This window comes from Equus przewalskii, chromosome 16 (genome assembly GCF_037783145.1).
Source record: "Equus przewalskii isolate Varuska chromosome 16, EquPr2, whole genome shotgun sequence".
NCBI lineage: Eukaryota > Metazoa > Chordata > Mammalia > Perissodactyla > Equidae > Equus > Equus przewalskii.
In genome coordinates this window covers 49939017-49965592 of record NC_091846.1, presented here as the reverse complement: position 1 = coordinate 49965592, position 26576 = coordinate 49939017, and the positions used below count along the sequence as shown (strand labels likewise).

Sequence of the window (26576 nt, the reverse complement as noted above, 5' to 3'; positions counted from 1 at the left end):
TTTACTCATTTTATGGAGCAGCAGACTTCTTAGATTTAGGTGTACCCAGGTTGCAGGAAGTTTTAAAAGTGAGGACAAAAAAAACAAGAAGTAAAAAATCATAGTCAGGCAGAGTATTCATATTAGATATAAAGTTTTAAAAGAGAAATTACCTTGATAATGTCACAGCAGCAGCAGACAAGAGAACAAAGGAGTAGGACCTTGTTCTTCCTAAAGGGCCATTGCAAGTCTCACCAAAAAAAGTGTAGTTACTACTTTTATTTTACCAAATTATTTAATAAAATATTTCAAAACAAAATATAAAGACCATGCTAAAGTCAGATTTGTCTCTTTCAAGGGATAATAGCTTTCCGACTGACATTGTGTCAATATAATTGTATGCATATTGTGTCTAAATGTTATCGGTACCACTATGTCCTTTACCACCATCTTGGGGAAAATTTGAAATTGTGGCCTAGAAATGTCTTAATTACCAGTTTTCTGAATCTTTGCTTGCCTGTACTTCAACAATGGGAATTACGTAGTTTTACAGACTACTTATTCTCAGCAGAGTATCAGTGAAATTTGACTTCCAAATTCCTGAAACCAGAAATCTTAATCTGTAGGATAACTAAAAAAAAGTATAGAGTCTAAAAGTAGTTTTAATTTTTTGGAAATAAACTTGAATTCTGTTAATTACATCATATTAGGAAAATTAAATGTGGCAGAGTGCTCATTAAGACCACCTAAGTAAGATATTCTTCTCTGAACTTCACTGCCATCCATCCCACCAGCATTTCACCTTGCTTTAGATTTATCCATACTGAACTTCTCTTTACTAATTAGTGAAATGAGAATCATTTTTGTCTTAAGCTTTTGTGACACTAAGATAAAACAGGTATAGAAGACCCGTATTTATTAATTTTGCTTATACTGATAGTCACCACCATGTACTAAATACTGTACTTAAGTATTTTTAATACATCTTCCTTTAAGATAAAGTCTCTATTTTACAAGTAAGGAAACAGAGGCTTAGAGAGGATTTTCCCTAGGTGCATACATAGTAAAACAGTAAAGCCAGGTGTGAGGCCAGTGCTACCTGACTACTAAGGCCTTGTTTTTAAATATTCACCTTTGCCTACTGATAAATAATGCAAAATCTGTCGTTTAATATGTATTTTTAAAATTTCTATCATCTAGAGTATTATCTTTTTTGGATTGGCTATTTTTTCCTTTATAATTTAATTTTAGGAATGTAGGATAGTTTTAAATGAAAAAAAAGATTTCTTAAATATCACAACTCAAGTTCTCAGTTAAGTAGACAAGTTCTACATAGACACACATAAACTGCCCCACATGTTAACTTTGTCAAGCATTTCTATGAGCATTATTATCAGTTGTTTTTTTGTTGTTGTTGTTGAGGCATAGTTTTTTTGCTAAGCTTTGGAATTGGTATTTAAAATTATTCTGGAACATTAATTTGATAACTTTTCAAACTAGCAAAATTATTTTGCTATATATATGCACACATGCAAATTATTTTGACTGTCATTCTAGTGAAATAAAATTATTAAAAAAAATAAAAGTTACAGATTTTCCTTGTCTTACTGTGTGTGTGTGTGTGGAAAGACATGAGGGAGGGATAATTTTGTATGTAGAATTTTCTTTACTGTTTTATAATTTACTTTTTTACTTCAAAATTATTTATGTAGTTTTTAGAATTGGTAAGCAGTTTGGCAATAAGGCCCTGGTGGACTGAGGTGGGGAATAATATCTGCACCTGCGTTCTTTAAGAATGTTGGGGCCAACCCAGTAGCATAGTGGTTAAGTTTGCGCTCTCCGCTTCAGCAGCCTGGGGTCCCTGGGTTCCAATCCCGGTCACGGACCTACACACTGCTCATCAAACTATGCTGTGGGGGCATCGCACATTAAGATAGAGGAAGATTGGCAACAGATGTTAGCTCAGAGCCAATCTTCCTCACACACACACACACACAAAAGAATATTACATTCTTATTTTCATTATCTTTCCTTATTCCTTTTGAAAGCATTCTTTTATGTCCCAAGCCCCTGACAGTGTCTTACACATCATATACATTCAGGGAGTACTTAATGACTGTAGATACCTAACATTATCACTTCTTCGTTGTAAACCGTGAATGCAAGAGCGCGTTTGTCTTGTTATCTTATGATAGATATTTCACTGTTTACTCAGAGTACATCTTCAAGGAAGTGAAAGAGTATTTCAGTCATAATTAAAACCAGCTATAATATGATGATATGACGTCCAATAATTCTGAGTTTATGGTAATTGAATCCTAAGCAAGATCCTCCATCTGAAAAACTATATTCCAAATGACTGTGTTTAACATAGACATTTCTATCTACTGTCCAAGAAGCTAAATAGTTTATTTTTGTTTTTCTTGGTAAGAAAAAGTGGTAAATAAAACATTAAGACAATTTACTATTCTCCCAGAGATTTTAAGCATATAACATATATGTCAAAATATATGTTACTTTCAGGCCCAGATAGGGGACCGCTAGGTTACCTTGCAATAAGCGTTTTTCTGTTATACCCCTGTCACAGTCTTAAATAAGACAAAAATGCTAAAAGTGACCCAAAAAGTCCACTTGAATATCTGCTTGTGTATTTATTTACATGTGAGAATACTAACATATACTAAAGCACTGTTTACTTAGTTTATAGAGACATAGTGATGGAAAGACTTTAAGCTCAAATTTCCCCTCCAGCCACTTACTAGCTTTAGTTAAGGTATTTGACATGTCTGAGCCCTTTTTAGCTCATCCATAAAATGAGATGCCTAATAAATATTATCTGCTAATATTATTATTGCCTTTTGATGCAAACGGTTAACATCTCTCATGCTGCAAGGAAGACTGGAAGAAATTACAGTCTGAAAGAGAGCTCTGTTGTCTGGAATGAGTTGCAGGAGGGAATTTGGAAAAGGACAAATGACGTTTCCTAGCTACTCCTTGGTACATTTTTACAGCATAACTTCATCATTTCTTTTGAGGTTAATTCTTTATATAGTAACACCATATTCAAATGTTAGTATGAATGTTAGTATCAAGGCCAAGTTTGTTCCCAGGAGTTAGAGATCATTTCTATCCTGGACTATAATGACATTACAGAATTTGTCCGTTAGTTTGCTTGCCTGCTGTGGAGGTGTGGCATGGATGGAACACTTAGGAAGGAGACCTGTATTTTAGTCTTTGTTCTCCCTCTGACGAGTTTTGTAACATTAGCCTGATTTCTAAGATCCTTTTTCTCTTTATAATTTTTATAAAGAAAAATTGTGTGATGATTTTTAGCAAAGATTTTATAAAATCAGGGTCATCTTTTATTCAAATATTCAAGTTCAATAAAATTTTTTACACTTGAATCTATAGCATCTATCATAGCAGCCAACATATTTATTTTAGTTTTGGTTCTAACATCTCTAGCATTCCTACAAATCCTTCTCATTTTAATCTTTGCCATAATTTATCATCACTCAGCTTTTCCATCTTCTCTGTGGTGTGAAAGCTTTGACCCGTATTCCTTTTCCTCTTCATCAGCAATTTCTCCATTGACTCTTTACTTTATCCTAGGAATTCAAACCAAAGAGAATGCTGCTGTTGTTTATAAGACAGTGTCTCCTGGTACATCTGTTTGCTTTCTCCTGTCCATATTTGAGCTTTTAGCTCTCCCTCTGCCCCCACCTCTTTCTTGGCTACTATGTTTATTCCATCCTTCATTACCTTCTTTCTTCAGGTTGGTCACTCATTCTTCCCTCATCTATTCACTTGCTTTTATTATCTACTCTACACTAGATTTTGGGGACCAAAAAGGTGAATAAAATACCATCACTAGTCTTGAAGGGCTTCTGGAATATTGTAGAAGGCAGCTATGTTTAAAAAAAAAAAGGTATTGTAAGTGCTGCAGGAACAGTATTCACAGGATGCACTGGAAACAGAAAAAGCTCCTGGCTCAGCTAGAGAAAGCATTCAAAAAAGAGGTGGCCCTTAGTCAGCATGTTGAAGGACTCATAGGAGTTCATCATGTGGCAGTGGGGGTGGGGAAGGTGGTTACAGGAGCATTCCTTCTGTGAGAATAGCATAAGCTCTGTTATTGTGCACTGCCTACGTGTCAGGCTCTCTTCTAAGCACTGGTCATGCAGAGTCCAATTTGGGAGACTTTTTGCAGTAATCAAGGTGAGAAATGATAGTAGCTTTACCAAGGTTGTAGCCAAAAGGATGGTAGTAAATCGTGCAATGCTAGATATATTTTGCAGGGGAAATCAATAGGATTTGCTTAAAGATTGAATAAGCAATGAGAACATTGAAATAGTACAGGGTGAATCTAAGTTTTTTGCCTAGGCACTTGGAAGAATGTAATTTCCAATTGCTAAGGAGACTCCAGGAGAACTGGGTTTGGTGGGCAGTAACAAAGGCTTAATTTTGGACCTTGTATTGGTAAGCTACTGTTGCATAACAAGCCACCTTAAAACTTAGTACTTAAAATGAACACTATTTAGCTCCCAGTTCTGTGAGTCGGCAGATTAGGCTGGGTTCATCTGCGTAGTTCCTTTAGTCATGGCTAGGTTCCTTCATGCATCTGTAGTTAGCTAGGTAGTCTTGCCTTGGGAAGTTGACTGGCCCTTGGCTGGCATCAAAAGGGTAATTGAGGGGCGAGCCCTGTGGGCAAGTGGTTAAGTTCCCCTGCTCCGTTTTGGCGGCCCATGGTTTCACCAGTTCGGATCCTTTGGGAAGGAGAAGGGAAAAAAAGAAAAAGATTGGCAACGGAGATTAGCTCAGGTGCCAATCTTAAAAAAATAAAAAAAGGGTAATTGAGTCAAGTGTATTATTAGGCAAGCCACCCTTACTTTATTTGCATGGACGTTGAAGGATTCTGAGAAAGCAAAAGCATGCAGTCTTTGAGGCCTAGGCTTGAAACTGACACAGCATTACATCTACCACATTCTGTTGGTCAAAGCAAGACACAAGGTAAGCCTGTGTTCAAGGATGGAGGTATAGACTCCACTTGTTGATTAGAATTGTTACAAAGGGGCATGGATACAGGGATAGAAATAATTGTAGCCATGTTTGTGAATGATCTATCCCAGATATAAGTTCCTATTAAATCCAGTAGAGATACTAAGTTGAGATCAATGTATGACACTGGAGTTCAGGGGAAGTGTCTAGGCAGAGCATGTAAGTTGGGAGCCCATTGGTGTATAGCAGAATAATTTGAGAATTATTATATATAGGTAATATTTAAAGCCATAAGCGTGGATTAAAGCAGCAAGAAAGTAGAGATATGTGAAAAAGAGAAGAAGCCTAAAGACTTGAGTCCTTGGGTACTCCATTGTTCAGAGGTGGCAGGGAGGAGGAAAAATCAGCAAAAGAGACTGAGAAGTAGCCCTGGAGACAGGAGGAAAACCAAGCAAATGTGGTGTTTATGAAAGCCAAGTGAACAAAATATTTCAAGGAAATAGTGATAAGCTGTATCAAATGTTGCTAATAGGTCAGTGAGGATTAAGAATGGACCATTGGATTTAGCAACGTGGAGGTCACTGATGATCTTGATAAGGGCAACTCCAGTAGTGTGAGATGCTAAAGCTTGGTTAGAGTGGGTTCAAGAGAAAAGAGGGAAAGAGAAATTGGAGACGAGTATCGATATATGTGTCAAGATTTACTGTAAAGGGGAAGAAAAAACATAAAGTGAAACCAGGAAAGGGGACGTGAGATCTGGAGAGGTTTTTGCTTTTTAATGGAAAAAAGGTAACATCAAGCTTGTTTTCTAATGAGAATGATCTAATATAGAGAGAAACTGCTGATACAGGAGAGAGAGGAAAATTGCTACAACAATATCCTTGCATAGGAGAGGGGATGGGATCCTAGTGCAAAGTGGAAAAGTTGGCTAAGTAGGAGCACAATTAGTTTTATCCATCACAACAGGAGAGAAAGAAGAATGTACAATGTTAGGAGCTTGAGAATGTCTCCTTTTTCTTTCCCCCACTCAGTAAAATAGGAAGCCATCATCAGCTCAGAGTTAGCTTGGGGAGAGTGTTATAGTGGTTTGAGGAAAGAGAAGTTATGAAATAGTAAAAGCTAGCACATATCAGATATTTGCCACATAACGGGCACCGTTTTAACCACTTCAAATGAATCAGCTCATCTGATCATATAAGAGAACATGATTCACTTGAAAAGTGTCATGCATTTGTAGCTTAGAGTGTGAGTACCCTGGTGGCGGTCTCTTACTCTAGAGAGGATGGGGCCAAGATTGCAAAGGGTCTTGTAAGCCATAGTTAGTAGTTTAGACTTTATCCTGTAAGTATAGTGAACAAAATGCAAGGAGCAGATGAAGGAAACATATAGTTCTGCAGAATTTTAAACAAAAGGAATGATATAACCAGCTTACATTTGTGAAAGATAACTGAAAATATTATGAGAGGGAGAATGTTTGAGTCATGGAGTCCAGAGAAAGCTGAGTGGGGCTTAAACTAAGGTAAATTACAGTGGGAATGTAGAAGAAGGAACAAGTTTAGAAATATTAAGGCAGTAAAATCCACAAGACATGCTAATCACAGTTAAGGGAGCCAGTCTAGAATGACATGCAGTTTTCTAGCTTTGTTTTGAAAGATAATATGCTTACCTAGTACCAATACAGGGAATAAAAAGCAGGTTTTAAGGAAAAATGAGTCGTTAGGTAACTTAGCTCTAGTAAGCTGTAACGTAATTTGAATATGAGAAACATATTTAGTATTCCCATAACTGAAGACGGCATTGCTGACTGACAAGTTGAAAATATATCAAGTTATTCATTTATACATTTTAGTAAAAAATCATGAAGCATTCTTAGGATTTTGCAATTATTTTAGAAAGTGTTTTTTTAAGTATTTCAACTATATTTTCATACTAGGTCTGCCATATCTTCCACTTTGCTATTCTCTGAAACTTCTACACTGTAGTATATTTCATTACTTGGGCTTAGCAAAACTAAAACTAAATGTTTACCTTTTTGTTTTTGACAGCTTTATTGAAATGAAATTGATATATAGGAAATTGCACTTATTTAATGTATGCATTTTGATACCATCACCATAATCAACTAAATGTTTATCTTTTAAATCAGACTTTTCATCCCTTATCATTAGGGATTGTCTTTCTTCTTTCTCCTCCTCCTTTTGTTTATTTAAGTAATATGTTATATGATGGTATAATTATTTTCTGGTGTTCAAGGGGCCTGAGAAGTCATCCAGCAATCGCTTTGGAGATAAGGGAATTCTCAGTGACTCGCAGAAGTTAGCTGGCAAATCTAAGACCTGAATTCTTAAGAGAGACTCTTAACTCACTCCAGTGATTGTTTTTCTACTACACCTCAGTTACCTTACATTGACTAAAAATTGGAAAAGTCAAGAGGTCATTTAATCTAGCCTTCTTATTTTATTCATTTAATTTTTTTTCCCACCCAAAGTCTAATTCCCATCCATCACCGTAAACATGTGCCCTTTTACCCTTCTCCCCTCCTTCTGCTCTGGTAACCACCAGTGTATTTTCTGCATCTCTGTGTGTGTTTGTTGTGGGTTTTTTGGGTGTTTTATCTTCCACATATGAGTGAAATTACGCTGTTTTTGGCTTTCTCCGTCTGACGCATTTCGCTTAGCATAATGCTGTCAAGGTCCATCCGTATTGCGGCAAATGGCAAGATTTCATCTTTTTTTTATAACCTTCTTATTTTATATCTTAAATCCCTCAACAACATCCCTGATAAACTTTTTCCACATAGGAATTTCACAGTATCACAAGGCTGTTGTCGTTGTCTCTTCTTCTCGGTTGGTTAGAGAATATGGAAATAAAAATCTACCCCCCTCCCCAATAATAATCAAAGAATGGAACAATGCCAGGACACTTAACTGTAGTTGACACTTGCTTAGGGTTCAAGGCAGTGAGCTGGTGCTTGCTTTTTTCTTCTTTCTCCAAACGTAAGTATCATGTCCCAAAAGCCCTTTGGTTTTATCTGTCTTCGTGCTACATAAGTGTATCCTTCTGAAGGCAGGGCGTAGTTACAGTTAATGTTAATCACCTGATCAAAGTGTCTGATTTCCCTGATGTATTGTTATTACGTTTTCCCTTACAACTAATAGGCAATTTATGGAGAACCAGGTTTTTATTTTTGAGAGCGTCTTCAGCCCTCCTGTGTCTCAAGTTATTGCTTAAGGAACAATACTTAATCTCTTCTTACAGTTTTTTGAAGTTAGTCTTTCTAAGGCCCAGGATACATAAAAATCAAATTTTTCTCAGAATTTTCCTATGTCAGCCATCATACACTCTGAAATATGCTTTTCCCTAATGTTGTATCCCTTAAACGTATTTACTAGCGATTTACTATATATTCAGTAATATGTTACAAATGTATTTTATGCAAGTGCAGTTATGTCTAGAAGTCATTTGGAGACACATAGTATTTTGGGGGTTTATCCACCTTACATGTTTTCATCCATCTTCCTTTCTACATTCATATCATGTGGATTAATGTTGTATTCTAGTGAATATCTTATTTCTATTTTATCCTTAAGTTGGAAATTTTATTCCAGTTTGCATTCTTTTCTAATTTGTTTAGTATACTTACATTTATGTAAATAAATTTTAGTTCCTATTTCTTAAGCTCTTAAGTGTTTTAAGCTCCTTCAGCATTCACGCAATTCCGCCTTTCTCCTGATAGATTTACTAGAATTCTGGATATACCAATCATGCAGTGATACTGCATCTAAAGTCCAGACTGCTGCTAGCTAAGAATATGTAATTATTGTCACTACTACCTTATTTTAAATCCTTCAAAACATCAATGGAGAAAAATGAGAATAATAATTATATTTAATTATACTTATTTGTTATCTGCATATTGTTTGGTTACTCACATTTTTTTGCCAGGTTGAAGATCAATTTATTGTCTCCTTAAGAACTAATAAACTAGTTTTTTATATTTTTAAAAATAAATAGTTTTAAAGTAAGTAATTTCCAGAATATCTGGAATATATATATATAAAACATATATCCAGAATTATAAGTTAGACGTAAGCATTTACTGCCTCTTGCAGGAGTCTATACTGTCAAAAATATCTGAAGTTCTATTCAAAGAATACAAACATACAATTACTGGGATTTTAATTGGATGAAGAAAGTCAGGAATACTGTTCCTATCATTCTACCATAAACTTGATAAAATTTTATCATTATTGTTTGTGAAGGATCTATTTTTTTCTCATATCTTAAAAAATATATACACACATAAATGTAGGTCTATATAAGCAGGAAAAGAATATAGTACATTTGAACATTGCCATAGACTTATTTATAAAACTTTCTCAACTTCTTTCAAATTTCTATGTTAGGATTAGGATTCTGTGTTAGTAGTTTTATTGAGACTATAAAATTTGTAACTGCTGCGCTGCCTCCTCAAGATTGAGAACTAGACAACATGAGCAGCAAAAATAGATGCTGAAGATTATTTCTGCCATTTGTTATTTGTAGCATCCCAGTGGAATGTTCTGTGAAAAAAATTCCCATCAATATTACTTCCCCTGTGTGCGTATCAGGGAGACCGTATGCAAGTGTCATTAGACACCCGACCTCTTGAATACAATGTATTTCCATTACAATGTCCTTCCTAACTAGTGTCCTGTTTGACCTTGCCTGCCAATAATTTGGTAATTAATAGCTTGAAGATAGCGCATAATAAGAAATCAACAAATTTAATGCTAAATTGAATTTACACAAGTACAATACTTGTGGGAGTTTGTATCAGAATCCCTAAGTAGTCAACTTTGTTTTATAGTGCTCTGGTGTATTACTGATTTTTAGTTGTGAAATTTACCAGTTCTGATCATTGCGTTATTGTTGACTCAACATTGAAAAGGAATATATGACATTTTTTAAACCCCAGAACTGCGGTTTTGTGTACTGCCACCACATGGTGACAGGTGCCTTGATTCTTCCAGTTTATGGTCCCAACAAGGCCAGGGTCCTGATATTCGTAGCAAAATCACAATTTGTCTTTGTTAAACTGACGTGAGAATGCTTTCCTTATAAAAAAGAAGAGTTATACTGTTTTATTATCATCAGTACCTAGGGAGTAATTTTTTAAAGTACAATTTACAATGACCTCCAAGTTTCTGTGACCAGAGAATGAATGAAGTCTCCCAGGGAACAGTATTTCAATGACTGAGGGTCCGCATATACAACAGTGGTGTCATAGGATTAGTACCATATAGCCTGGGTGCATCGTATCTGTACTATCTAGTTTTGTGTAAGTATACTGTGTGATGTTTGCAGAACGACGAAATTGCCTAACAACACATTGCTCAGAACATATTCCTGTTGTTAAGTGACACATGGGGCTGTATATCGAAGTATGTTTAAACATGAGCAAATTTTGTAAAAATTAAATGCGTAGAACAAATATTGTCTGCAGTCACAGCTTAATTTCTTTAGGCATTTAACAGAAACCTTTTTTAGACTTTCAAAAAATATTTTTTCTTCTTCACTCTGAAACCTGCCTAGGAATCCAATCTCTCTAAACTTTCTAACATATTGAAAAGCTCTCAAGGCTATTTGGGCTTCAAAACCGTTTCCAGGAGTTTGTCCTTAAACCTCTAACATGTTATCAAGTGTCTTTGTAGTTTTCACATATATGTTTATGAGTGCTTCCAATTAAGGTAGTAATCTGATTTCCTGCTCCTGTATCCTCCTGCTAAACCCGGTCTTCACAGATTTTTAGCAACCAAGCCACGAGACAGACTGTATCCTTACATTGGCAGTTTGAATTCCCCTTGTATTAACTCTTCTAGTCAAAAGCTGGCACCCTCCTAATTGATATTGTCAGTAAGAGTTGCAGACTGTGTATTGTATGTGATAAGCATAAGAATTCCTTTTGCAGTGCCTGGTACCTTTTAGGTTTTATAGACTTTGAAAAGAAGGCTGCTCAGAAACATTAAAAATTGAACATTTTTTTTAACTTAGGTGAAGATAGCTTAATGGCATGTGTGTCACATCTCTCTATCCACTTCTACCATTCTGCCTCTTTGTTTTTAAAGATTGGCACCTGAGCTAACATCTTTTGCCAATCTTCTTTTTTCTTTTCTTCTTCTTCTTTTTCTTCTCCTCAAAGTCCCCATTATATAGTTGTATATTCTAGTTGTAGGTCCTTCTGGTTCTTCTATGTGGGATGCTGCCTCAGCGTGGCTTGATGAGCGGTGCCATGTCCGCACCCAGGATCCCAACCGGTGAAACCCTGGGTCTCTGAAGTGGGTCACACAAACTTAACCATTCGGCCATGGGGCCGGCCCCCTACCATTCTCTCTTGAACCCACTACAAGGGGTCCTTGCAATTGTCCTTACCCACAGAAATTGCTTTAGTCAGTCTTTGACTTTGTTTTGCTAAGTTCGATTATCAATTCTAAGATTTCGTTTTACTTGATCTATCAGGTATCAGCAGTGTTTGACAGAGTTGCTCTCTCTTTCTTCCTTGAAACACCTTCTTCCTTTGCCTGCTGAATATTTCCTACCTCATCAATTTGTTTGTTTCCAGTCTCTTTCTTGCATCCTCCTCTATTCTGTATTCTAGGAATATCCCAGGGCATTGGTCTTTCTAGACCTCACTCCATAACTGATTTTATCCAGGCATAGAATATCATCCAACATCTGCATGCTTTTGACTCCCAAATTTATCATCCTTGATCTAGTATGTATTTACTTTTTCATTGTCTCTCTGCTTTCCCCTGAAGATAAGCTCCATAAGAACAGGGACTTTATTTCTTTTATCATTTTATCCTCAATTTCTAGAACAATATCTGACACATAATACATACTCAGTACCTTACGTGGAATGACTTCTTGATTTATGAGTAGTTCATCTTTAATAATGAATCAGTTAACTATTACTTTTTCTGTTTTGGGAAAAGTATATTGTATCCAGTTTTTTATTTCAATAATATTAAGAAAGTTATCTCCTTATTACCTGAATTTATTTCAGCTCAATTGATTACATTTATTTTAATTACAAGTTAAAGTTTTAAATAAAAGAGGGTTTTTTTCAGATTTAGATAAAGGGTTTTTTTTTTGTAGCATACTGCTTTTGAAAGACTGCACTTCAAAGATTCTAGTAATTCTTTGAAAAAAGATAAATTATTTAATTTTAAGTACTTCATTTTCTGCATGGTAAATCATTAATGTGTCTAACATTTTTCAGTGACTTGTAATTTTTTTTTGGCTTTGTGTTGTGAAACTTTTTATAAAGAAAATTTGGTATCTCAGGATCTACAAAACAGACGTTAAGTATTGAGATTAGCACTAACGTTTTTCACTGAAGGTGGACTCAGAAAAGTAGTCAACCATAAATGTCAGCTTAGGTCCATTCTGAGATACATACTGGAAAAATCATAGTCATATGTCCATACAGAAAACCAGGTGACAGTAGGTTAAACTGTAAGTAACATTTCTTTGTCTCTCACTATTTACAAAAAAAATTTACTTATAAACTTTCATTTATAAGTAAATGAGCACCAAATTACAGAAAACTGAGTTAAAGAAATATTAGTCTAAAAAGAAATGCTCAAATTTGATTTATCAGAGCCATGAACCTTAATTAACTTCTAAGTTAGCACATTTGGAGCTATCATTATTAATCTAAATTAACTAATTAGACCTTTGTTTCCAGTTTTAATTTTAGAGAAATATAAACTTGTTGAAAAATTTAGCAGAATATAAACTATTTAATAAGTTAATAGTTGCGCATACCATTTGAAATGCTTTGTTTCTGCTTGTGTTCTCTGCTGCATTTTTTTTCCATTGAATCTGTGCTGCTTCTTTGCCAATGTTTTCCACTGTAGAATCTCCATCTCGCAACCTTGCTTCTCGTGAGCGCATTTACAAAAATTATGGTGTAGCTGGGCCTGCCTCTGCTCTCTCATCTCTGTCTCACAAACTGAAGGGTGGGTATGCGTGCATTCACGGATGGGCCATTCTTAATGAACATAGGAGGTTTCAATAAAGAAGTTTTAGTTCACCTCAGTCATTTTCATCCCATTCCATTTTTTAAGATTAAATTTTATCATTTTATTTAAAATTTGATACTTTGACATAATTTGTGGTGTATCTATTCAATATTATAGTATTGATTATCCTAATTGATATGTATGTTTACTGTATCTGTAGGTTAAACATTACTGTTATTTAATTTCAAACCTATATGAGGTTTTAAAAAATAAAGTACGTATATAGAAAGAAGTGCCTGATTTGAGGAGTCGTAAAATCATTATTATCAGAACAAGATGGTGTATGTATAAGGTGTAAAGCACATTGTGATCTGTTAGAATATAGTATCTTTTGTGACAGGTTAGTCTTAAACTTATTTTTCTGTTATGTAATATAAAAATCATTTTCCTATTTTAGTTTTTTATGAGAAACACTGGTAATTAAGTTAAAGTTTTTTAGTTTAACTTAGTTATCAGGGCATATATATATATATATAAACCTACCTATCCTGTCTGGCATGAGTCTTCCTTATAGTATTTTCTTAATCACTTAGTTTTAATATTTTAAACTTAGAAATGTTTAAACTATTGACAATTGATAAAATTTCAGATAATTTAAAAATATGCCTTTGGTCTGTTAAAATACTACAGATGCCTACTCACATATTTTTATCTTAAAGTAATATTTAATTAAACTTTTAAAATCTTATCTTTTAAAAAAATGTTATCAGAAAGTTTTACAGCAGTGGCTAATGTACTGCATAACTTTTTCAAGTAATTATTAATTTTATTTTTTTCTTAGAAATGAGTAAAACAGTTTTACATTTCTCCTTTGTACAGTTGACAGATGATACTACATAATATTCTAATGTAATAAATGGTATTATAGAACCTGATCTCTGGAGCATATAGTGTTGTATAGCCTGATATACTATATATTATGGCATGCCATATTACCATATAGTATTATGCTATCTTATGACCTGATGCTTTACGATTTGGGCATGAAAAAAATTATGCAGGTCATTAATGAATGAATACTTAACATTTAACATGTTTACTAATTTGTTTGGCTGTACTAAATTTCTATCCTGTCCTGTATTATTTTTTTCTTCAGAATTTCTTTGTCTGAAGTTAGAAAATTTTTGGCCCATTATCACTTAAACTTAGATATGATAAATATAATCATTAAACTAAATTAAGTGACGAATGTGAAAGTATTATGTATGATCTAAAGATTTTTAACAGTATTTATTTTATTGATATTTCAAGCAGCTACAATATGACAATTTTTAGTAATGCTTACTACATGCTTCAAAACTTTTGAAACCCAAATGAAGATAAACATCAGTTAGTTAGCATACAGGTTTACAACACTTAACAAACATGACATATTCTTTTTTAAAAATATATGAAAAATATTTGGGAAAAGTAAATTTTTCAAAAGAATTTAGTTATAATTTGACAGTACATCTCAGGAAGAAATAACTCCACATTATTTTTGCACCTAGACTCCAACAGGTGTTCAGCTATCACCACTTACAGTACTTAAGAAAGTATTCACCACTGGTAGAGATATAGAAATAAGGTATACAGAGGCCTGTACTCTCTAACACTCTCTACATAACAAACATTTTTGCCAGCATATGACAAGTAGTGTTCCTGATATTTGAAAGATTCTGGTATTCAGCCAACCACAGAGGAGATTTCCTTTATGAGGAATTGCACACCATTAATTTAGAAAGCAAACCTCTTTAAGTTCATGAATTGAACTTCTAGAGAGAAGAGTGCCAGATATAAAAGATTTACTACTTACTTGTCTAGATTCACCACTATGTATGATTCAGCTTCTGAGATAAATGTGATGATGAAGGCATTTCCAGCTATCAAAAGTTAGTACTCCAAACATCACACACTCAAAATTAGTGGCAAGGACTAGGCTGTTATTTAATTCTACCAAATGCAATATATTTGTTTATCAGATTTGCATCTATTCGCAGATTGATAATATGGGCAACAGTTTCTTAAACTACTTTTGTGCAGTTTGAGAGCACTTATTATCAAGATTATAACAGCTTTTTATCTGTGCTCTACCAAGACAGCATCAATGTCTAGAATTTTTTTCTATATTGTGATTTTTTCACCACTTTTCCCCCAAATTTAGCCTAGTCTCATACACTGCTCTTATAAAAGGACACATATACGTAAATGAAATTCATGATAGAATAATAAATAACTTCAAGAAACTGAAGAACATTATATTTTGGTATAGTTACTTTTATTCATCCAAAGAATGAGAGTAGTTATTCGAAACACTGGCATGTGGAAATTAAGATAAATATTCAGTTCATCATTATGCCCTCAATAGGCTATTTGCCATACTTTGTTATTTTACTACAGAATTACTCAACTTGCATGCAGCTCACCCTTACACAACAATGGCTACTGTCACCTCTGTCCTGTGGCTTTGAGAGCCATAATTGTAAAAAGTGGATTTTTGGAGAATCTGAAGATTTGGGAATAGCAGAAGAAAAAGAAATTAAGAAAGTAGAAATTCATTTACTCAGTCAACAAATGTTATTGAGCACTTACTATATTCCAGGACCCATTTTTGACATTACATCAGTGAAGAGTAACAGACAAAAATACCAGGCCTTGCTGGACCTTCCTTTAGGAGGGCAGATTCTATGGCAATACTGTCTTGATTTATAAATAACTAGAGTGTGACTATAAGCACATGTGCGTGCTTTTGTGCATGCACAAACACATAAGCAGGCCCAAAAACATTTCTCTGCATTATCCAAATTTGTTCACATCTCTTTTGCCAAGAAAAGAAAGAAAGAAACACTTGCAATGTAAACAGTTAAGAGTATCAATTTACTAGATACCCTTTTTGAAAAAATATAAATACTTCTAGCAAAGTTTATGGCTTTTCAGTTTTTCGTGCCACTCAAATCTCTTCAATCAGACTGCTCTCCTCCTAACTAACTGATATCACTTATTCTAAGAGTAGGAGTTTTTATTTTAGGGAAGAAAGGTAATGTTGCAGGTTGTACCACTTACTGGCAACAAAGGCAACCTGGCTCAAATGCCTCAAAGGAAAGCATAAAGTAGTAGGAAAGAGAGACACTGAGTATGAGTAACAGCCAGGATGCCAAAAACAAATGGTGTTCATTTAGAAGTAGCTAGTGCTTTGCCTAGGCAAGAGGAAGATTATTTTTCTTTTTATCTTTTCTGTTATTCACCTGACTCCTTGTTTTGAGGCCCCGCAATTCAGACTCGTACTACTAATTCTGAGGAGCCTACCATTTCTCTTCTTTCCAAGGAGACACGCGCTGAGTTCTAACCGGCCAAGCTTAATGAACTAAATAAACTTTTAGAATACAGTCTGTTTATAAACAACGGACTGCCCGAATTACTTGTAATTAAATAATAGCTTTAGGGAATTCATATGTTAATTATAAATTATTCTAATCCACTCATTAAAATAGAGTGTCTTCTAAGCAGCTCTTTGTTAGCCTCATTGTATTTATTTGTGTACTTGAAAACAATAAGTGTATCTGTACATAAATTGAGTTCCCTAACTCAACAAGACCTGCACCATTACCCTAATAAGGATGTGAAGTATTAGTATACTGGAAATTTAGCTTGACTCCTTCATATTTAAAAATAATAGTTTTGCATAATTTTTTATTCCAAAAGAAATTCTTTTTTTTCTTTCTAGTCCCTCACTGAATTTAAATTCTAATTAATTATTGTACTAGGGTGAGGTTAACATATCACAAATAATTTATACTGGTGCATAGGCACTATTTATTCAGTCTGTTTTGCATCCATAAAAATAGTTTTTGGTGGAAATGTTTGTATACTGATGTAATAGAAATTTTATGAGAAATCTCTCCCTTTTTGTCTTTATTCTTAAAATACTTTTGTCTATGACAAGCAATATGCATTTTTTAGGTATGTTTTTTATTTTAGTGTTTAGTGGCTGAATTATCAGTGAGTTATATTTTTATTAACAAGTTTCACTATGAAATGGACCACACAGGTGACCGAGGAACTATTTCAACATCTTCTAGACCAGTCTCTACATCAGGAAAATTAGAACTGTCCTCCAAACACAGCAGAACACTTAAACCTGATGGACGTATGAGCCGAACTACTGCTGATCAGAAGAAGCCAAGGGGTACAGAAGGTTTATCAGCTAGTGAATCCCTCATGTTGAAATCTGATGCTGCAAAGTTGAGGTCAGATTCTCATAGTAGATCATTGTCCCCCAACCATAACACCTTGCAGACGCTAAAATCTGACGGGAGGATGTCTTCTAGCTTCAGAGCTGAATCCCCAGGACCTGGTTCTCGGTCATCATCTCCTAAGCCAAAGACTCTCCCAACCAATAGGTCTAGCCCATCTGGTGCCAGCTCCCCACGCTCCTCCTCACCACATGATAAAAACCTACCTCAGAAAAGCACTGCTCCTGTTAAGACAAAACTTGATCCTCCTCGGGAACGCTCCAAATCAGACTCTTACACTCTTGATCCAGATACCCTCCGCAAAAAGAAAATGCCCCTCACGGAACCATTACGGGGACGGTCAACATCACCAAAACCAAAACCAGTACCAAAAGATCCTAAAGAGTCCCCCGGATCTGAAAATAGAGCTCCCTCTCCCCATGTGGTACAAGAAAACCTTCACAGTGAGGTGGTTGAAGTCTGCACTTCAAGTACTTTAAAAACAAACAGCCTAACAGATAGCACCTGTGATGAAAGCAGTGAATTTAAGAGTGTGGATGAAGGTTCAAATAAAGTTCATTTCAGCATAGGAAAAGCACCGCTGAAAGATGAACAGGAAATGAGAGCATCCCCCAAAATAAGTCGAAAATGTGCTAATAGGCATACCAGGCCCAAAAAGGAAAAATCTAGCTTTCTCTTCAAAGGAGATGGATCCAAACCTTTAGAGCCAGCCAAGCAAGCCATGTCTCCTTCTGTGGCTGAGTGTGCCAGAGCAGTCTTTGCCTCTTTCTTGTGGCACGAGGGCATAGTGCACGATGCAATGGCTTGTTCTTCGTTCTTAAAATTTAATCCTGAACTTTCCAAAGAACATGCTCCTATAAGAAGTAGTTTAAACAGCCAACAGCCTACAGAAGAAAAGGAAACCAAATTAAAAAATAGACACTCATTGGAAATATCATCTGCACTGAATATGTTTAATATTGCACCTCATGGACCAGATATATCTAAAATGGGTAGTATCAACAAAAATAAGGTGTTGTCTATGCTTAAGGAACCACCTCTGCATGAAAAATGTGAGGATGGGAAAACCGAAGCCACTTTTGAAATGTCCATGCATCACCCAATGAAGTCTAAATCTCCTCTTCCCTTAACTTTACAACATTTAGTAGCTTTTTGGGAAGATATCTCTTTGGCTACTATCAAAGCTGCTTCCCAGAATATGATTTTTCCAAGTCCTGGTTCTTGTGCAGTTCTTAAAAAGAAAGAGTGTGAAAAAGAGAATAAGAAGGCCAAAAAAGAAAAAAAGAAAAAAGAAAAGACAGAAGTTCGGCCCAGGGGTAATCTGTTTGGTGAGATGGCCCAGCTGGCAGTAGGAGGACCAGAGAAAGATACCATCTGCGAGCTGTGTGGAGAGTCCCATCCGTACCCAGTGACATATCACATGAGACAGGCTCACCCAGGTAAGTGATGTAGTTGAATATGTATAAGTACTCTTTATGAAGAAATGAACTAGGTCACTTCTAAATTGAGCTGTTCTTTGAATTATGTTAAGGTACAGGGAAACTCTTGCCCAGAATTTATAGTGTCTTACAGTACGGGTTTTAAAGTGCGTTATTAATAGAGGTTTTGTGAAAAATAGGTAAGGAAATTCTGATAGAATGGTGGTAAGGCAATTTAGTACTATTTCATTTTAATGTATCACATTCTGAAGTATTGTTTATTTTTAAAAAGTTTTATGTGTTATCCAAAGGATGATTTTTAAGGTGTCTCACACAATAGAAATAAGGGCGTGTCCATACACACAGAAAAGATCCAAATATTAGGTCTGCTTTGACTTTAATTTTCAAAATTGCAAATTAGATTAGATTATACTGATTTCTTTGGGCATTTTTCTATGGAGGTGATATCAAGTGTTTCATCAGAAGACTGTATCTTAGATAAATGTAAGGATTTCTGTAGCAGTTGATTAGTATTTCAAAATTTGCCTGAGTTTGGTTAAATTTTTTCTCTTTCTACATATTACACCTGAAATCTTTTGTAAAATATGTGATTCCTTAAAATATATCATTCTTACAGAATATTTTATACCCATTTAGTCCAATTTTATTGACATACTCAAGTAAATCTAAATGTACTCATATCTTATATTTCTTTTTATCTACCTGTATTGAGTAGCTCTGATGTTTTAGGCATTATTTAATTGATTAGTTTTTGCTCAAGCATGCTATTTTTCTAATATAGGTAATAGCCTGAAAAGAAAAAGTCAGTAACTGGCTGTAGTAGGTTGCTTACTTTGAGAATGTAAATCTGTCATTTCTGTATAAGTGGCAAGGATCAGACTATTAAGTACACTTAAAGTGTTACGTATTTGTTTTTGTTCTTGTCTCCAGGTTGTGGCCGGTACGCTGGTGGACAAGGTTACAACAGCATTGGGCATTTTTGTGGAGGATGGGCTGGGAACTGTGGTGACGGTGGCATAGGAGGAAGCACTTGGTATCTGGTATGTGATCGCTGTAGAGAAAAATACCTCCGTGAGAAACAGGCTGCTGCACGGGAGAAGGTATATTTGTTCTGTTCTGGCTATACTGTCGCGATAAGGATAAACTTATAAAAATCTCTTTATGATCGTATTACATCAGATAACTCAACATAGTTGATATTAAAGATCAGCGTTTAAAACAAGAATAATATACCAATTTAATATTTGTTCTAGGCCAGCCGTTTTGAATTAGAAAAATGAATTATATCTTGGGATAACACAAGATGACTAACCTGTGGCACATATACCTTATTGACGAATGTTTATTGTGTAATTCTTTATTATTGTCTACACATATACATAGCTTTCCCGTTTCACCTTTCTCTCTTAACTCTCCCTCTTTTTCTTTTTCTTTTTTTTTTTCCTACTCTTTATCTCCTCTCTCTTTTTTTTAACCCCTAATTACGTTGTAGGATTCGTAGAAACTTAAGATCACACTAGTGGCACTCATAACTGAAAATTTTTGCTGAATACAGACACACACACACACAGAGATTATTTACTCTTCTTTAAAAAATAATGACATTTAGGTTTTACTAGTTAGGTTTTTAATTTTTCCAAGGAAAGAAAATAAATATAGTTTGTATTCAATATAAAGTAGTTTCGGGGTCTGGCCCCATGGCGTAGTGGTTAAGTTCTGTGCGCTCTACTTCAGCAGCCCGGGTTCATGGGTTCAGATCCTGGGTACAGACCTATACCATTCGTCAGCCATGCCATGGCAGCAACCCACATATAAAGTGGAGGAAGATTGGCACAGATGGTAGCTCAGGGCTAATCTTCCTCAGCAAAATAAAAAAAGTATAGATTCGGTCAATTCAAGAGAAGCATGAAGTAAATGTTGTTTTTGCTAATCACTGTTATTGTTTTAAAACAGTTCATAAGTGTTTAAGAATTTTTATTAGAAACTCAAAGTACTTAGGTTAAGAAATTTAAAATTTGAATATAAGTAGGCAAAGATCACTCCAAATTTTTCTTCTCCAGGTCAAACAGTCTAGGAGGAAGCCAATGCAAGTGAAGACCCCTCGTGCCTTGCCCACTATGGAAGCTCACCAGGTGATTAAAGCAAATGCTCTCTTCCTGCTGTCCCTGAGCAGTGCCGCGGAGCCCAGCATCCTGTGCTACCATCCTGCAAAGCCGTTCCAGTCTCAACTGCCCAGCGTGAAGGAGGGCATTTCTGAGGATATTCCCGTTAAAATGCCTTGTCTCTACCTGCAGACATTAGCCAGGTAATATAACTTGGTTGTTGTTTTTTCAAATGACTTTTAGATTAACAGCTATTGTTGATTAACACCATCACACTACATTACATATTGTGTACGATAAAAAGAGACCTCCAGGGGCTGGCCCAATGGCACAGCAGTTAAGTTTGCATGTTCCGCTTCGGCGGCCTGGGGTCCACCAGTTTGGATCCCAGGTGCAGACATGGCACCATTCATCACGCCATGCTGTGGTAGGCATCCCACATATAAAGTAGAGGAAAATGGGCACGGTTGTTAGCTCAGGGCCAGTCTTCCTCAGCAAAAAGACGAGGAATGGCAGCAGATGTTAGCTCAGGGCTGATCTACCTGAAAAAGAAAAAGAGACCTCTAAGAATTTATTTTCTGAGTTGCTTGGACCAACATATGACTGTTAAAGTACACACTTTATGGTAGTACGTATTTAAAAAGCACATAAATACTATGTCAATTTGTATTATTATTAATAAAAAATACGTCTTAGAAAGTAAAACTTTAGCTACCTTTTACTCTTTGGTAGGCTAACCTCAGTCTGTTGATAGTGGGAAATGCTAAAGTGGAAAGAAACTGATATTTGCTATTGAAATTTTTCATGTTTTTAAATTATTCATTCTGTTAGCATTTAAATGTTAGTTACCTGACTACCAGCTTTCTGCTAGACCTTGAACACCAAGATGAATGTAATAAAATCCTGACTTCCATGTGCTCACACTCCCGTGAAAAGACAGACATGTAAATGAAACATTTAAAATGTTATGTGAAGAGTACTATAATAGAAGTGTGTATAGGATTTTGTTAAAGCATAAAAGATGGAGAGCACCCCCAGAGGCCAGCCTGGTGGTTAAGTGTGCAGGCTCCGCTTCGGCAGCCTGGGGTTCACTGGTTCAGGTCCCAGGTGCGGACCTGTGCCCCACTTATCGAGTCATGCTGTGGCAGGCGTCCCACATATAGAGGAAGATGGGCACCAGTGTTAGCTCATGGCCAATCTTGCTCAGCAAAAAGAGGAGGATTGGCGGCAGGTCTTAGCGCAGGGCTAATCTTCCTCAACAACGACAAAAAAAGATGGAGAGCACCTAAATCTTCCCAAGGAAATCAGGAAAGGTTTCCCAGAGAATCTAGCACTTTTGCAGAGTCTTGAAGGATAAATAAAAATCAGTCAAGCAGGTGATGGGAAGAAAGTGATTCCTAACAAAATAAACCACATGAGTGAAGACACAAATGAAATAGCATTCCACATTTAAGGAATCACAGGCTTGTTAAAAAGCATTCGCTGTGGGGGAAATATATGAAATGCCCTAGAAGTAGTTACTCAAGACCAGGGGCTCTGTAACTCATGCTAAGGTTGGATTTTATCCCATAGACAGACGAAACACTGGGTGAATTTTAAACAGGGAAATACATGAACTGGTTTGCAGTTAGAAGATCACTCTGCTACTAATGTGGAAACTGGATAAAAGGGCATAACTGAAGGTGGAGAGAAGCCTGTTAATAATATACTATTTTCCTATATTGGACTTGAGTGGTGCAGCATGTACTTGCTTATATTATATACTGATACTCTAAAACAGCCTTTCATATACCAAATTTAAACTTTTTTCATCAACTAGCAAGTGAAGATTCTAGAAATTGTCTGCTGGCATGGCTTACCAACTCACAGTTCCACTTGGGCAGTGTTGTCCTCTTTGTGTAGAAGTGTTATATAGGGTTGGTTTCTTTTTTAGTTGTGTACTTACTATTTCAATAAAGTGAATAGGAAACGAAAATGAAAATGTACGACTGAATACATTTGAGACTGAGGTGGAAATCATCAGGTATGCCAAATGCCACGAATCTTTAGCTTCATTCAGACCATTTAGTGAACTTAGGTTAACCCCTCTTTGTTCCAGTTTGGAAAAAAAAAAGAATCAAATTGTAAAACATGTAAAAAATGTTAGCATACCATAATTATGGACTTTATATTTTTAGCTCTCTGGGGAATGGACACTCCCGCAACCCATGGAACATTTCATGTATCTAATCTTTCTCAAATTTGACTCTTTTATATGTTCCTACAAGAGAGGTGACTGCCTCTATTTCAGTCGTCCATGCGGGAAATATGAGCCTGAACCAAGGCAGTGATGATGGGGAATGAGGAGAAGAACAGTTGTGAGAACAAACCTGGTGTTCCTTGGCCTGAGTGACTGGTCATGGTTGAAACCTAAGCCTGCTGTGACACTGAAATAGTTTAGCTTAAGCAACTGGATAGTTGGTGGGGTCATTCACCAAAACACAGGAAGATGGAAAAGTTCTCAAAAGAAAAGAAAATGAGTTCAATTTTGGATTTGAAATGTTTCTGGCACCTGGAATATCTATGTGTAAAATTATCAGACTTTTATTTCCTCCGACCTACATCTATGGTTATTTTAATACTTTAATCCTTAATTATAGATTTACATGTCCTGCTTTTACTTCTGCAAAGCAGATTACAAATGGTAATTGTCTGTATTGCAATCATACTTTGTTAATGGATTTGATTTAATGCAGGCATCATCACGAAAATTTTGTGGGCTATCAAGATGACAACCTATTCCAGGATGAAATGAGATATCTACGTTCAACGTCTGTACCTGCCCCGTACATATCAGTAACTCCTGATGCAAGTCCTAATGTATTCGAAGAGCCAGAGAGCAATATGAAGTCTATGCCACCAAGGTATCTGAGTTCTCTCCTCTCTGTTGAATAGCCAGAGTTTGGTGGAAGAAAGACTCTGGACTAGAAAAGAATGGTCTAGAAGTTCTTTTGTACATCCTTCCATCTCAGGAAGGACACTGAGTCTGCTTTGCTAACGATTAGAATCGTAAGAAAAAGCATACATACATGAATAAGGTAAGGTCCTTTAGGGCAGAGTGAGACTAGTTGGAGAAAAAAGAACAATTAATGGAGTAATAAAATATTTGATTATGTGATATTATATCATTTCATGCTGTAGTAAATCAGACTAGAGAAATGTCACTTTGAGGCAGTGTTTAGAGAAGGTTTCACGGGAGAAGTAGCACTGAAAATAAATCTCAAACTTCTTGGATTATTGCTTGCAATGTGCCCCCTCACTTCCCCTGCTTAGGTGTGATATTATCAAAGAGCTTCTTGAAAACTGAATAGAAGCGTGTAAATATAATGCAGAAAGAAATAGGATACCACTGAGACTTTTTAGAGGAGGAATGACATGATAAAAATACAGATAGTCTCACAGTATCAATTAAGAAACTGAAAAATTTAATCAAAGATTTCAGCTAAGTCTGTAAATTGGATTATGTTGGCAATTGTTATGAAACGAAGATGGATAAAGAAAATATTTTGTAGGAAAAATCAGTGTGACTTGTTGACTGACTGACTAAGGGAAAGGATAAGTTTAGGAGCATCAAGATTTCAGGCATGAATAACTGTGAACATATTGGAAAGGAAGACATTCACTGACAGAGGAAAGAATGTGCTTATTAAGATATGCCACTGTGTTAATACTATACAGTTATAATTATATACTAATATAACAGATACTTTAGTAAAGATAATAGAACTTATATATCCAAATGAGTGTTTTTCCATTGAAAATACTTACTACTTTTTCCCCCAAGTGTGTGAATTATTCATCAGAGTTTTTTTAGGAACGCCCCTTGAAATTTTTTCTGAACAGTGCAGGGCAGCCTTTTCTATCTTTAAAGGTAGTAAAGTATCTTTAAAGGAGAGAGATTTTTTTTTAAAGTGTTAGAAACCGTTTTGAGACTAGTTTGATAAGTGTGATTCATTGGGTTAGTATTACCCTTTAGGATGAAAATCAAGTGGTATAAACTTTAGGTAAAGATAATGAAATATATCTATGATGTTTATTTTATGTATTATGGAATATCATAGTCAAGATAAAATCCTCTAGTGTAGAGGTGTCTAGTATCGTCAGTAGTGTCACAGAAGAAGTTGAAAATCTTCTAGGGAATTCTGTTTTCCATAGCTCCTTCCAGAAGCAAAGCCACAATCCAAGGACCTAGGGAATGCTGCCACCGAAATAGGATATACACCCAACTAGGTGGGATGGTCCCTGCTATAGAACATTGAATAAAATCTCAAGTTATCTCTTAGAGGGGAATAAAACAGACATCAAATATTGTGGAAAAGGACGTCTAGGGAAATCCACCCATACTTTATCAGAAATAACAAAAGACCTAGACAGAGCTGCCTACAGAAAATAAATGGTATGTCATATAGGTCAGATGAAGAACTCAATCTGAAAGAAAACTTTCTCAAGGAAAAAAAGAAAATTTCTGTAAATACTCTGTAGTACTGAAAAACTTGATATAAATTTAATAAAACAAAGACTCAAATGTGAGAATGGGTTAAAAAGCAGAATGAGGTAAAAAGATCCATTACAGAGCTAAGAGGACAGACTGAAAACCAAATCAGCATCATTATAAGACTAATAAGTTAGAAATGTTTAGAATAGTAACTTGAGTTATTGACATAGAGGAAAAGTTTGAGATAATCACAATGACGAAAGAATAAAAGGACAAAGAGATTATAGCAATTAGCGTGAAGATAACAGGTATGGAAACAGGACAATCCAACATAAGAATAACTGGTATTTTCATAGTAGAAAATCCAACAAATATAGAATAAAATTTATCTAAAGCAAAATATAAGAAAAAATTTCCCAAAATAATAAAGTGCTGAGTTTCCAGATTAAAAGGAAATTTTTGTAATAGGTAAATGTAAGAAATAGCTTAAGTTATTGAAACGCTATGAGAAAAACCATGAGAATTTTTCAAGTATCTGAGCAGAGAAAAACAAGTCATCTTGCAAAAGGAAAAAGACTGAATTCAGACTTCTGTATAACAACTTTGAATGAAAGAAAAAAATGAAATGATGTCTCTAAAGCTCCAAAAGAAAGAAAATATTACCTTAGAAGTTTTACCCAGTCAGACATACTCAGAAATATAAAAGATCTATATATAAGATAGATAACATTTTATATTTTATATAAGATAACACTTTATATAATACAATAAAATATAAAAGAATCTAATTATGGATTAATCAAATGATTAATGAAAAGCATGTTTAAAAGACTATACACTTATGTATATAAAATCCTAAAGAAAAAAACCGTGATCCAAGTGTTTTATATTCAGCCAGGTTGAGACATTCTTAAGCATACAATAATTCAGGAAACATAGCACCTTTGAGCTATTCTTTAAAGAAGTTTTGACAAACTGAAGCTATTATAAAAGGTGATGAATAATGAATCCATTAAATCAGTGGTTCTCAATGGGGGTTGATTTTGCCTCCCAGGTGACACCTGACAATGTTTGAAAGTATTTTTGGTTGTCATAACTGGGCTAGTTCCACGGGCACCCTAGTGAGTAGAGGCCAAGAATGTTGCTAAGCATCCTACAGTATGCAGGACAACCCCCTACAACAAGGAATTATCTAGCTCAAAGTAGCCAAGGTTGAATTAATGGTGGTCATCTTTGTTGCTTCTTTTGGGTATTCCTGTGTTGCTTGAGTTTTTTCACAAGCATGATCA

The 26576-nt window shown here is 35.3% G+C and overlaps 1 protein-coding gene across 30 annotated transcripts in view; it reads left to right on the top strand.

Annotated features, from left to right (window-relative positions):
- MYCBP2 (MYC binding protein 2) overlaps window positions 1-26576 on the top strand; it is a 256174-nt gene that overhangs the window by 190524 nt on the left and 39074 nt on the right. For 18 of the 30 annotated variants that reach the window (XM_070578977.1, XM_070578975.1, XM_070578974.1 and 15 more), the window contains 4 exons: window positions 17068-18711; window positions 19642-19811; window positions 20772-21016; window positions 23549-23716. In XM_070578977.1, the coding sequence (XP_070435078.1) occupies window positions 17068-18711; window positions 19642-19811; window positions 20772-21016; window positions 23549-23716 (2227 nt within the window). Of the gene's footprint in view, window positions 1-12875; window positions 12978-17067; window positions 18712-19641; window positions 19812-20771; window positions 21017-23548; window positions 23717-26576 lie in introns of all 30 variants that reach the window. The other 12 variants (XM_070578971.1, XM_070578969.1, XM_070578958.1 and 9 more) reach the window with 1 other exon arrangement.